The 13282-nt window shown below is 47.4% G+C and overlaps 1 protein-coding gene across 1 annotated transcript in view; it reads left to right on the top strand.

The window, feature by feature from the left end:
* The first annotated feature begins 2701 nt into the window (after positions 1 to 2701).
* The window catches only part of LOC100483673 (monocarboxylate transporter 4), a 75230-nt gene continuing 64649 nt past the window's right edge, over positions 2702 to 13282 (top strand). The window contains exons 1-2 of the mRNA XM_034641722.1: positions 2702 to 2845; positions 8456 to 8719. Of these exons, the coding sequence (XP_034497613.1) occupies positions 2702 to 2845; positions 8456 to 8719 (408 nt within the window). The remainder of the gene's footprint in view (positions 2846 to 8455; positions 8720 to 13282) is intronic.

Here is a 13282-nt window from a genome sequence, read left to right as displayed (position 1 = left end):
AGACCAAAAGAGAAGGGCCTGGGTGCTTTTCTGTCAGGCCCTATTTATTTATGTATGCTTCTCAAAAGGAGAGCTTTACTTTTAATTAACAACCCTTTTAAATTCCGAGTACTATCTTGCTTCTCCAATGCTGAGAATGAGCAAGAACGGGCCTGCAGTAGGGGGTCAAAGGAGCCAGGCACTTGGGAGGGTTCCTAAACTTCCACCCTTGCCCCAGCCCCTTCCTCCAGCTCCCTGCTTCCACCCCCACGTGTTTCATAAGCTGCCCAAACGTGTAGACTGAACTGCTTTTCTGTTTCTCTTTTCATCCCCTCCTTTTGGTGCCTGCCACAGGCTTGGCTTCTAACAGCCTCCTTACCTCCGTTCTCGCCACCTCCAGTCCAACCTCAACACTGCTGTCAAAATGCCTTCTCTAAAAAGACAAGTCTCTCAGTGGCTTTTATAACTTCAAATAAAAGCAATAAAGATAAAAAAATAATAAAACTCATCTAATCATGACACTCCTCTGCTTAAAATTCTATAGTTTGAGGATAAAGTCCGATCTCAGCTTAACCCCCAAGAGCCCTTCTCAATCAGCAATCAGCACCTGTGTTACCGCTCCAGCCTTATCTCCTGCCAGGCCAGCCGCACCCTGCTCTCTGGCCCTACTGAATGTCTTAGTAATGCTGGCCCTAGTTTCAGACCTCCCTACCTTCCCACGTGCTCATTTGTGCCTGGTAACCCCTCTGCACCAACTCCTATTCATCCTTTGAAACTCAGTTCATGCCTTCTCTTACGGGAGGACTTACTGATTCCCCAATTTCTTTTTGTTTTTTGTTTTTTTTAAAGATTTTATTTATTTATTTGAGAGAGAGAGGTCGTGAGAGAGAGGGAGGAGAGGGAGAAGCAGACTCCCGCTGAGCAGGGAGCCTGTCGCAGGGCTCCAACCCAGTACCCTGAGATCATGACCAGAGCCGAAGGCAGACGCCCAACCGACTGAGCCACCCAGGCACCGCACCCCCAATTCATTTTTAATTGTCCTTACATGTACAGCACAGAGTATGAATTTGTGTCAAAACCCAGGGCTTGGGTACAAATTCCAAGTAGGCCACTTACTAATTCTGAGTCCTTAAGCAAGTTATTTAACCTCTAGGCCACAGTTTGTACATCCATAAAATGGGACTGAACAGAATTTACCTTATAGGTTTGCCATGAGGATTAAATATGGCAATGTCTATAAGACCCTTAGCATAGTACCAGAATTCAGTAGGAATTATCACTACTTCTGTCCTAGATAGTTCTTCCCACTGGCAAAGAATAATTTTCAAAATGGTAAAATCATAGGGGCACCTGGGAGGCTCAGTTGCAAGTGTCTGACTCTTGATTTTGGCTCAGGTCATGATCTCAGGGTTGTGAGATTTACCCCCAGGTCGGGTTCTGCACTCAGCAGGGAATCTGCTTGAAATTCTCTCCCCCTCTCTCTCTGCCCTTCCCCCTGCTCACTTTTTTTTTCTCTCTCTCTGGAATAAATAAATCTTTTTAAAAATGGTAAATTCAGGGACACCTAGGTGGCTCAGTCAGTTAAAGCATCTGACTCTTGGTTTTGGCTCAGGTCAATATATCAGGGTCATGGGATCGAGCCCCACGTAGGGCTATGTGCTCAGCATGGTGTCTGCTCCTCCTTCTCCCTCTGCTCCTCTCCCAGCTTGCTCCTCTCTCCTCTCAAAATCTAAAAAAAAAAAAAAAAAAAAAAAAGAAAGGTAAAATCATAACTCTTATACGGATATAAAATGCGCATGTTTATATAAACTCATTAAGGAGGGAACCAGTAAGATTTTACAACTCTTTCAATTGAGAATTGGATTTATGGAGATTTCTCTGCTGGACAAAATGCATTTGCACTGCCATGAACAGGGGCAGTTTGCATTGTACATCAGACAGGGAGCCTCTGTACTGCCGTCAGCCCTCGACAGGTTAGCTTCCATCTCTACAGAGCTGTAATGTAGCCCAGCAGAAGACAGTCAGATGTGGAGATCCCTATAGAACAAGACAGCCCATAACCTTAGACAACTCACAGCCTTCCGTTGACAGAACAACCCAGGAATCCTTTGCCCATTTGTAAAGCCTCACAGTTTTTCCTCATACAATAGTGCACGGCAGTCATCAGTTTGCCTTTCCAGACACTACCAGCTATGGGCTGCTTGAGATGAGAGGGAACAACATGCAAACTCATCGATCCCTTTTGATTTTAGAGGTTGGACAAGTTTCTGCTGGAGGTGACATTTGAGCTGGGTAGAAAAAGGGAAGGCTACATTTCTCCTGGGGAAGAGTATCCAGAGAGCTGTGTGGGGCCAGGACAGAGGCGACTGGCAAGCAGGTGTAAAACACAGCCTGGGTGCCAGGCCCTGGGCTAGGCCAGGAAGATAGAGGAATGAGGCCTGGTCTCTGCTTTCAAGAAACAGTCTGGGGGCGCCTGAGTGGCTCAGTCGTTAAGCATCTGCCTTCCTTCAGGGCGTGATCCCGGCGTTATGGGATCGAGCCCTGCATCAGGCTCCTCCGCTGGGAGCCTGCTTCTTCCTCTCCTACTCCCCCTGCTTGTGTTCCCTCTCTCGCTCGCTGTCTCTCTCTCTGTCAAATAAATAAATAAATAAATATTTTAAGAAAAGAAGCATTCAGTCTGTTTTGGGAACTAAAAGGAAGTCAAGGCTTACAACATGGTGTGATGAGGGCCCTGAAAGTCCAGAAACCTAACTTCAAAAACTCAAGTGAACTGCTGGCAATGTTTCCTAAGCCCAGGTTTGATGAAAGACCAAACACAGGAGATCTCTGTGAGGCTCTGGGCGGCCTCAAAGAAATCAATGAAGAAGTATCTGTTCTATACCCATAGTCAGATTCCCTCCCCTTCCTACCTTATGGCTGGACATTTGCTGCCAGATGGGTGGCAATGGAGAATTAGTGTCTGCGTTCGCTCAGATCTTTGGCAATGGAAGTCCTTATTATGGACAGGAGCAACCCTGAAGCATTCCCCAAGTCTTACTTAGGGAACTAGCTCACTTAAAGTCACTGCGGGGGTGAACGGGTGGCTCAGTCGGTTGAACGTCTGACTCTCAGTTTCAGCTCAGGTCATGATTAAGGGTCGTGGGATCAAGTCCCCGCCTCAGGCTCCTCACTCAGCAGGGAGTTTGCTTGAGATTCTTTCCCTCTGTGCCCCCGCAGCACTGCTCACACATGCCCATGGTCTCTCTCTTTCACTCTCAGATAAATCAATAAGATCTTAAAAAAAAAAGTCATTGCAAAGAAAACGGTACTCACCCGCTGAAAGGCAGTACGTTGAAAGGGGGATAAACACGGAAACTCAGGAAAATGTGTTCTTCCCTGGAACTTAAGCTCTGTGAGGCAGGGAGTATCTGAACATGTTTATTATCTGATAGGACTCATTTGTTGAGTATATAAAAAGAAAGCATGAATGAATGGGGGCTAGAGAGAAGGATCTGTCCAGAGAGATGAGACTGGCAGGCTGGCTGCCCTGCCCAGTGCCCTTAGATGTAGCCAAAAACTGGCCTCATTTACATACTTGAAGCACAGCTCTTTGGATTTACTTTTCTCCTCACCAGACAATGCTTCCGCCACCTCTACTTTCGGCTGCCTAATAGGAGATGATATGCATAGCACGTTGGCGGGAACATTCCGGCCAAGTGCCTGCCACATTCTCCCTCTGAATTCTGGTATATGCCTGAGCCTCCGACGTCCATCAGGCTCCCAGGCTCCATTCAGACCTGGGTTACCAACAAGACCAAACCACTCTTAAGTTCACCAAGGCCGCGACACCCAAGGGAGCCTCCTGCCCCGCGGGCCTGGCCACAGCTCCACCAAACCATCCACCTCTTTGGATTTTGACCCAATCACCCAAGTGTTTCTCCAAACACTGCGGATCCTCTCCAACCACGCGAGCTGACCAGCGGGGTCTCTCTGAGAGCCTGGCTCTCTTAGCGGCCTCCCTGCCCCACACATCCCAGGTGGGTCAGCCCCCTGCCTCCGAGACAGTCCCCAGGACCCTGCCTCCCTTATGCTGCCTTCTCAGGAGGGGCAGACACCCAGAGCACCTGCTCAGACCCGCCAGGGGAGCCCGCCTGCCCGCCCGTGCCTGCCAGCCCGCCCAGCCACCTCCCGCACCTGGCACACCCCGCCCATTTCCACTGAGACAAGGTGGTGGGGTGGCTCTGGGCTCAGAGCCTGGCTCCACCACTCACTGGCCACGTGGCTCTGGGAAGGTCACCTCACGCCTCTGCCTCGGTCCCCTCATCTGTTAAAGAAGGGTAACAAGGGTCGTATCAGCCAGAGTTGCATGCAGAAATCCCAACACTCAGGGTATCTGGAGCAGAAAGTGACTCACACAAGGGCTTAGGTGCTTGGGGGAGGGTGGGGGCGGCTGNCCCAGGACACCCGTGCAGGAAAAGACGCAGGTCTGCATGACCCTGCCTGTCTGAAGGGAACAGCCAAAGCACGGGAGGGCGGCCTCTGGCTCCCTTCCACCTTCTGAGTCCCAGGTGAGGGGCCCAGCGCCGCTCACAGCAGGCACCCACACTCTGGAAGGAGCCTGGCTAGGAAATGTAGCTGTAGCTTTCTGCCTGCGAAGGACAGGGAAGTAGGGGGGAAGGGGTCCTGGATGCTCTGCAGCCACAAGAGGGTGAACCGCAAGGGCCTTTGTGGAGAGCGCTCACCGCCCCAGGCACACAGCACGTACTGGATGAACGAAGGCGGTTCTGGGGAGGCTCTGGTGGTGACCACGTTGTGGCTGCTGGGGGCCAGCGCCGGGCCAGGCCCCAGGAGATACAACAGCAAACAAGACAGAGCCCGACCCTGAAGACACGCTGACCCTCCAGGGCCAGCAGAGGCTGGAACCATCGAGGAATGTGGTTGGTGTAACAGTGTGTCCTAAAAGCCTAGGGAGCACAGGGAGCTGAGAGCAGAGGGGTGCACCTGTGCCAGTGTGGGGGTGGGGCCCAGAATGGTAAGAGCCAGCTTTCCAGTAGTAGTAGAGTCTAAAATAAGGCTGGAAGGGAAAACTAAGAATTAACCAAATTAAGCAGGAAAAAACAAAGTGTGTGTGTGTGTGTGTGTGTGTGTGTGCGCGCGCGCGCGCTCACATGACAATGCTAATTTCCACTTCAAGGGAGCATATACATATCCAAGCCCCTGCAAGATGCTTGGCATTTTCCACAAGTAGACAGTTAAGTCCGACCAGTGCACAGAGTGATGAGTGAGGGTAGTGGGTAAGAGATGAAGCCGGAGAGGAAAGCAGGGGCATGGAGATCTCAAGGGGCTTCTACAGTATTTTGAAGAATTTGAACTTTATCCTGTGGGCAGAGGGGAGCCATAGTAGGTATTTAAGCAGGTTGAAGAGTCACCGTTCTGGTTTCAGAAATACCACTTTGCTGCAGTGTGTGGAATAGGCTGGAGAGGACAGGACTGCAGGTGAGGATCTCAAAGATGCTACTGCAGCAGTCTGGGCTGGCACTGATGCCTGCCCAGCAGAGGACAGGGAAAAGAGCAGACTGCTGGGTATTTAGGAGGAAGCAGAGTGCACAGCAGGGGGTGGAAGTGGGAGCAGGGAGAAACCTGGGGTGGCTGCCAGGTTTCAGCACCAGGTCTACCTGGAAGGGTGGGGCCCCCACCAGCTCCTGGCACCGGATCCTGGGGTGGTGCCCACCCACAGGCTCCCTGCCTCTGGACTGAGTTCTCAAAAAGCCTCTTCCCTCCCATGAACCTTATGGCCTACATGGCAATTCAATCTCACCAACATTTATTAAGCAGCTCTTATATGCCAGGAACCAGGGAAGCTTCTCCCTTTCTCACCTAAGGGAGTTTGAACTGGATGACTGAGAGGCTCTGGAGCAGGGATAGGGGACTGAGGGTGGGCAGGGAGAGGCTGTGGACACAGAGTCTACATTCAGGCCTTCTCTCCTCCCCCTATGTAGGAGGGTCTTGACCCATGACCTCTCACCCCCAGGAATGAAAGGTACAAAGGGCATCAGCAGAGCCTTAGACAAAGCCCCTGGGCCCCAAACTCTGCTGGAACTGGTAGCTACCGCTGGTCTCTTTCTGCTTTGAGAGTTCTGCATTCCTTCTGCTGTGAGATCCCAGATGAAAGGAGAGACCCACCGGCACGTCCCCCCCCTCCCCCCGGCCCCCAGGACTTGTGGTCTGCCTTCCAATAGATGCACTCCTTGGAACCAAGGCATTTTCCCCGAGGCTGTCAACAGGAAGACAGTAGCCCATTACTTACGGCCCGGCTGACATCGTAACTTTTTACCAGTTCACTATCCCAGTAGTGCAGGCCAATTATAGGATTGCTTTTGTCTGAGCCTAGAAGGGAGGCCTGCTTTTTTAGAAAGGTGAGTGGCCTGGAATCATCCCCTGGGGGGCAGGGCCCTGGAAAAGAATGCCGGTAAATAGCACTCACTGTTCCTGGAAACTCTACATTCCTAATTTCTGAATCTCCATAACTCTGTAAGATCATTACTGTTGCCACTTTGCAGATGATGAAATTAAGGTTCAGTTAACCCGAGAATTTTGCTCATTTAGGGTCTCATGGCTACTAGGTGGCTGAACTAGACTTTTAACCAACCCAGACTCGATACTAATGCCTTCTTCCAAAGGCCTACTCAGCCGTGCTCCCTGGACGCCCTGCTCTGTGCCAGGTCCTGCTACTGCCTCCCAATAGTCACACCCCAGGAAGATGGTCTGTCCCATCTTTCTCATGGTTGTTTGCCTGGGCCTGGGAATCGAAGCCGCTGGAAAAGATAAAGTGTACTGAACAAGGACAGCAGGGATTGACAGATGGGAGTCCTGGGAGACCCCCATCAGGGGGTCTCCTAGGCATTGCAAAGTCCTGCTTATGTCCCCAGCCCGTTTTGGGACCCTAAGGACTCCTGAGGCTTGCTATTCCTTCCCCTACTCTGGCTCTGAGAAGCCTCAGGACTTCCACATCCTCCTGCTCTGGGACACTGGCCAGGGCCTCAGCCTACTGGCCTGAGCCTCTCACCCTGGGTTTAGTTTCCACTAACCCTAATGCTCTCCAAATCCCCGGCTGAGACGCCAGGCCAGGGTACAGCCTGCTGAGCTTACTCAAGTGCATTCGCTGCCCAATGCCCATGGTGGGAGGGGGGAGAAGCCTCGAGGCTCCTGGTTAGCTGTGTCCCATGTATGGGAGGACAAATAATTTTTCCTGTACCCTTCTGAATTCTTGACTGAGACCCCTGTAATAAAAGACAGATTAACATGAGAAAAATAAGTTTATTCATTTGTGTACCCCTGTATATGAGATAAGAGGAAAAACAAAGTTAATCCCCCCAAGGGGCCTAAACCACCTGCTTCAACAACATCTTCTGCTCAAGACAAAAGAACAAAAGGTGAAGGGCGGGGAGGTCTGTATGGGAGGTTACCTGGAAAGGCAGGGTAAACAAGGGTAAGGCTTAGGCAGATTTCAATCACTGCTCTCTCCATTGGGTAAGAGTCTCTTGTGACCGAGAGTCATCCTCTCTTCGTACTCCAGAGAAGGAGACACCCTTACAAATGAATATTTCCTTTACAAATGAAAGTGTCCCTTTCAAAAGAGTGATTTCTACTGTTTTCAAGAGCTGCTGTGGTGTCTGTACTTTGGCAAAATAATCAGCTCAAAATCAGCCTTTTGACGAAGAGGCGTATTTTGGGGTGGCAAATTCTGCCACCCTTCTCTCCCCCTTCCAAACCCGGGCTCCCTGCCATGGCCCGAGGCAGCTTTCAGGAGAAAAAAAATGTTCTGGTCAAAGTGAGACCCGTGGTGTTTCTTAGGTCACAAGCCCTCTGCTGGACTATGCCCCTGGGCACATATTGGTGGCACCAGGTCCATGAGCGTCAGGACCCGGCAGCCGCCGTGCTTCACAGCCTTTGCTGGGTGATGAGACGGCTGGGGGGGGGAGGGCGCAAGCCCCTGGGGAAGCTCTCCCTCTCCACCCCGCTGCGCCAGGCTGCGGGAGGCGCCGTCCACCTCCGGCAGCCGCGGGGCTGAACGCAAAGGCTGCCCTCTCCGCGGCCAGACCCTCCGCGGCCTCGGATGGGGCGAAGGCGCCGAGTCCACTTGGGCTGCTCCCAGCTTCAGGCTCCGCGCCTCCTTACAGCCCTCCGCAGGCAGGAACTGCCCCTCCCCACGCCCTCTCCCACCTTCCACTGCATCCCGGGGGAAACCCCCACACCCACACCCCTATCTACGGCACACACCCCGATAAACAAACATTCCCCTCCCCCACGCAGGCAGCCCCGACACAGAGCACCAACTCCTCAGGCCTGGAAGCCGGCACCGCGCGTCCAGTTGCCAGGGGGACCTCACACCGACCTTCTTCAAGGGTGACCACACGAGGAACCCGGAGAAGGGCCCGGTCTGGGGGCACACAGGACTCCCTCCCTCCGCGACCCCTCCCTGCCCCCCACCCCGCAGAAGGCTCCCTCCCCGGCTCTCCTCGGGTCCCTCACCCCAGGCTGGAGGCGGCAGCGCGGGGCGCCCTCGTGCGGCCGGAAGCGGCGCTGCAGCTCCCCGCCGTCCTCCCGCGCCGGCGCGCTGCTGGCAGAGGAGCCTCGGGCAGAGCCCCGGGCCGCGGTGCCCCACGGTGTCCCGGCTGCGCCCCCGGCCCGCTCACTGCTCTCCCGGGCCGGCACGCAAGCTACACGCCGTCCTTGTTTCACCTCTGATCATTTTCTCCCCGTATCTTCCAATTCAATATTCCTGCATATCAAAAGATAATTCAACAAAATGTTAGTTATAAAACACAGTTACTACCGGTGAGCCTGCCACCTGACAAGAGAGCTGAATTATCACTTAGTAAGTTGCATCTTCCTTTGTGTTCCTCTTCACTGACCCTAATTTCATATTTTCTCTTGCTTTTTGTTTCCATTTTTTTTTATTGTGGTAAAATACATATAAAATATGATGTACGGTTCTGAAGCATCACCACCATCCGTCTTCAGAACTTCTTTTCATCTTGCGGACGGAAACTCTGTACCCATCACAGAACGACTCCCCATACTCCCCTACCCCAGCCACGGGCAACCAGCGTTCTATTTTCTGTCTCTATGCGTTTGACTACGCTAAGTATCTTACGTGAGTGGAATCATGCAGTTTTTGTCTTTTTGTGACTGTCATATGTCACTTAGCATAATGTCCTTAAAGTCCAGCCATGTTGTAGCATGTGCCCGAACGTCCTTCCTTTTTAAGGCTGAGTAATAGTCCATTGTGTGTATAGCACGTGACGCTTTTTGCTTATTCATTCATCCACCCGTGGACACTTGGGTTGCTTCTACATTTTAGCTCTTATGAACAATGTTTCTATGAATACGCATATAGAAATATTTCTTTGAGACCATGATTTCAATTCTGGGTATGTACCCAGAAGAGGAATTGCTAGGTCATACGGTAATTCTATTTTCAATTTTTTTTTTAAGGGACCGCCATATTGTTTTCCACAGTGGCTGCGCCGAGTTTACATTCCCACCAACGGTGCCCAAAGATTCTAATTTTTTTTAGGGGACTTGAGCTCAAAACCCCGAGATCAAGAGTGCCAGCCAGGTGCCCCAAGGGTTTTAACTTTTCCACATCCTTTCCAACACTGGTTTTTTGGTTTTGTTTCTGTTTTTTGTTTTTATAATAATTATCCTAATGGGTGTGAATTTTGCCATTGTGATTTACATTTCCCTTGGGATGAGTGATGTTGAGCATCTCTTCATGCGCTTATTGACCATTTGTATGTCTTCTTTAGAGAAACATCTATTCAAGTCCTTTGCCCATTTTTGAATCAGCTTATTTGTTTGTTGTGGAGTTTCAGAAGTTCTCTATATATTCTGGATAGCACTCTTTTTCTGTTATATAATTTGTAAATATTTTCTCCCATTCTGTGGGTTGCCTTTTTACTCTGTGGAGAGTATCTTTTTTTTTTTTTTTCCCAAAGATTTTATTTATTTGAGAGAGAGTGAAAGTGAAAGAGATCACAGAGTGAGAGAGAGAAGCAGACTCTGCTGAGCAGAGAGCCCAATGCAGGGCTTGATCCCAGGACCGTGAGTTCTTGACTCGAGCCGAAGGCAGATGCTTAGTGGACTGGGCCATCCAGGAGCCCCGAGAGTATCTTTTGATGCACAAAATTTAAAAATTTCCATGAAGTCAGATTTGTCTTTTTTTTTTCTTACCTGTGCCTTTGGTGTCTTATCCCAGAAACATTGCAAATTCAGTGTTGTGAAGTTTTGTCCTGCGTCTTCTAAGAGTTTTATTGTTTTAGTTTTTACATTTAGGTCTTTGATCCATTTTGAGTTAATTTTTGTGTGTGGTGTTAGGTAAAGGTGCAACTACATTACATTCTTTCGCATGTGGACATCCAATTTTCCCAGCACCATTCACTGAAAAAGACCATCCTTTCCCCCACTGAATGGTCCTAGAAGCCTTTTAAAAAGTTGTTTCACCATATTTGTGAATGTTTTTATCTGGGCTGTCTATTCTACTCCATTGGTCTATATATCTGTCTTTATGCCAACACTACTGTTTTGATTATCGTAGCTTTGTAGTAAGTTTTAAAATCAGGAAGTATAAATCCTCTAGTTTTGTTCTTTTTTTAAGATTGTTTTGGCTGTTGAGGGTTCCTTGAGATTCCATGTAAATTGGGAGTTGGGTTTTTCTGTTCCTGCAAAAAAAANTTCCCGAAAAAAAAAAAAAAAAAAAAAAAATCATTGGGATTTGGCCAGGATTGCATTGCATCTATTTATTGCTTTGAGTAGTGTTGACATTATATTTTATTTATTTAATTATTTTTAAAGATTTATTTATGTATTTTAGAGAGAGAGAAAGCACGAGGAGAAAGAGTGCAGGGGGGTTGGAGCAGAGGGAGAGGGAGAGAGAGTCTCAAGCAGACTGTCCCCTGAGTGCAGAGCCTGACGGAGATCTCGATCTCACAACCCTGAGATCACAACCTGAGCTGAAACCAAGAGTCAGATGCTTAATAGACTGGACATGCAGGTGCCCCAGTATTGACGTTTTAACAGTATTAAGTCTATTAATCCATAAACATGGAATGTGTTTCTATTTATTTATGTCTTTAATTTCTTTTAGCAATGTGTTAGAGTTTTCATTGTATAAATCTTTAATCTCCTTGGTTAGTTCTTAAGTATTTTATTCCTTTTGATGCAATTGTAAATGACATTGTTTTTAATTTCCTCTTCAGATTGTTCATTGTTAGTGTATAGAAATACAGCTGATTTTCATGTGTTGACTTTGTATCCTCCTACTTTGCTGAATTCATTTATTAGTTCTAATCAGTGTGTGTGTGTGTGTGTGTGTGTGTGTGTGTGTGTAGAATCTTAAGGGTTTTCTATATTTAAGATCATATCATCTGCAAACAGAGATAATCTTACTTCTTCCTTTCCAAGTTGGATGTCTTTTATTTATTTATTTTTCTTGCCTAATTGCTCTGGCTGGAACCTCCAGTACTATGTTGAATAGAAGTGATGAAAGCAGACATCCTTGTGTTGTTCCTGATCTTAAAGGAAAAGCATTCAGTCTTCTATCATTGAGTATATTGTTCACTGTGGATTTTTCATATGTGGCTTTTTTAATGTTGAGGTGGTTTCTTTCTATTCCTAGTATTTTTAATGTTGGGTGTGCATTTTTTTTTAAAGATTTTATTTATTTATTTGACAGAGATAGACACAGCCAGCAAGAGAGGGAACACAAGCAGGGGGAGTAGGAGAGGAAGAAGCAGGCTCATAGCGGAGGAGCCTGATGTGGGGCTCGATCCCATAACGCTGGGATCATGCCCTGAGCCGAAGGCAGACGCTTAACCGCTGTGCCACCCAGGCACCCCGGGTGTGCATTTTTTTAACATCAAAATTGTCAAATGTTTTTCTGCATCAATTGAGATTATTTTGTGGTTTTTTTCTTACATTCTGTTCATGTGATATATTACATTGATTGATTTTCTTATGTTTAACTATCCTTTCATTCCAGGAATAAGTCCCACTTGATCATAGTGTATAATTCTTTCAATATGCTGCTTAATTTGGTTTGCTTGTATTTTGTTGAGGATTTTTGCACCAATGTTTAGAAGGAATACTGATCTTTAGTTTTATTTTCTTGTAGTGTTTTTGTCTGGCACAAGGTATCAAGGTAATACTAGCCTCATAGAATGAGTTAGGAAGTGTTCCTTCCACTTCAAGTTTTTGGAAAAGTTTGAGAAGTGTTACTGTGTGTGTGTGTGTACATATATAAATATAAATCTTAATATTTGTAGAATTCACCAGTGAAGCCATCTTGTCCAGGGCTTTTCTTTGTCAGGAGATTTTTGATTACTGATTCAATCTTCTTAGTAGTTCTAAGTCTATTCAGATTGCCTATTTCTTCATGATTTAATCTTGGTTGTTTTGTTTTGTTTTGTCCATCTCATCTAAATTATTTAATTTATTGGCATACAATTGTTTATAGTACTCTCTCATAATTATTTTTTATTACTGTCGAATTGGCAGTAATGTCCCTACTTTCATTGCCCTTTTTTCCCCATTTCTTATTTTAGTAATTTAGGCTTCTTTTTTCTTAGTCCATCCAGGTAATAGCTTGTCAATTTTATCGATCTTTTCAGAGAAACAATTTTTGGTTTCACTGATTTTCTGTACTATTTTTTTATTCTCTGTTTCATCTGTCTCTGTTCTAATCTTTATTTTCTCCTGCTTCTGCTAGCTTTGGGTTTAGTTTGTTCTTCTTTTTCTACTTCCTTAAGGTGTAAAGTTAAGTTGCTTTTGTAAGATTGTTCTTGTTTTTTATTTTTTTATTTTTTAATTTATTTTTTATTTTTTTTAAGATTTTATTTATTTATTTGACAGAGAGAGACAGTCAGCAAGAGAGGGAACACAAGCAGGGGGAGTGGGAGAGGAAGAAGCAGGCTCCCAGCAGAGAAGCCTGATGCGGGGCTCGATCCCAGAGCTCTGGGATCACTCCCTGAGCCGAAGGCAGATTCTTAACGACTGCACCACCCAGGTGCCCCTGTTCTTGTTTTTTAATGTGGGTGTTTATATAAATTCCCCTCTTAGCACTGCTTTTACTAAATCCCATAAATTTTGCTATGTTGTATTTTCATTTTCATTCATCTCTAAGTATTTTCTAATTGCCCTTGTGATTTCTTCTTTGAGCCATTGGTTGTTTGAAAGTGTGTCCTTTAGGGAGCCTGGGTGGCTCAGTCGTTAAGTGTCTGCCTTCACCTCAGGTCATGATCCCGGGGTCCTGGGATTGAGCCCC

The sequence above is a fragment of the Ailuropoda melanoleuca genome, chromosome 2 (genome assembly GCF_002007445.2).
Source record: "Ailuropoda melanoleuca isolate Jingjing chromosome 2, ASM200744v2, whole genome shotgun sequence".
Classification (NCBI taxonomy): Eukaryota; Metazoa; Chordata; class Mammalia; order Carnivora; family Ursidae; genus Ailuropoda; species Ailuropoda melanoleuca.
The sequence above is the reverse complement of the archived record's forward strand: the minus strand, read 5'-3'. Positions and strand labels throughout refer to the sequence as shown.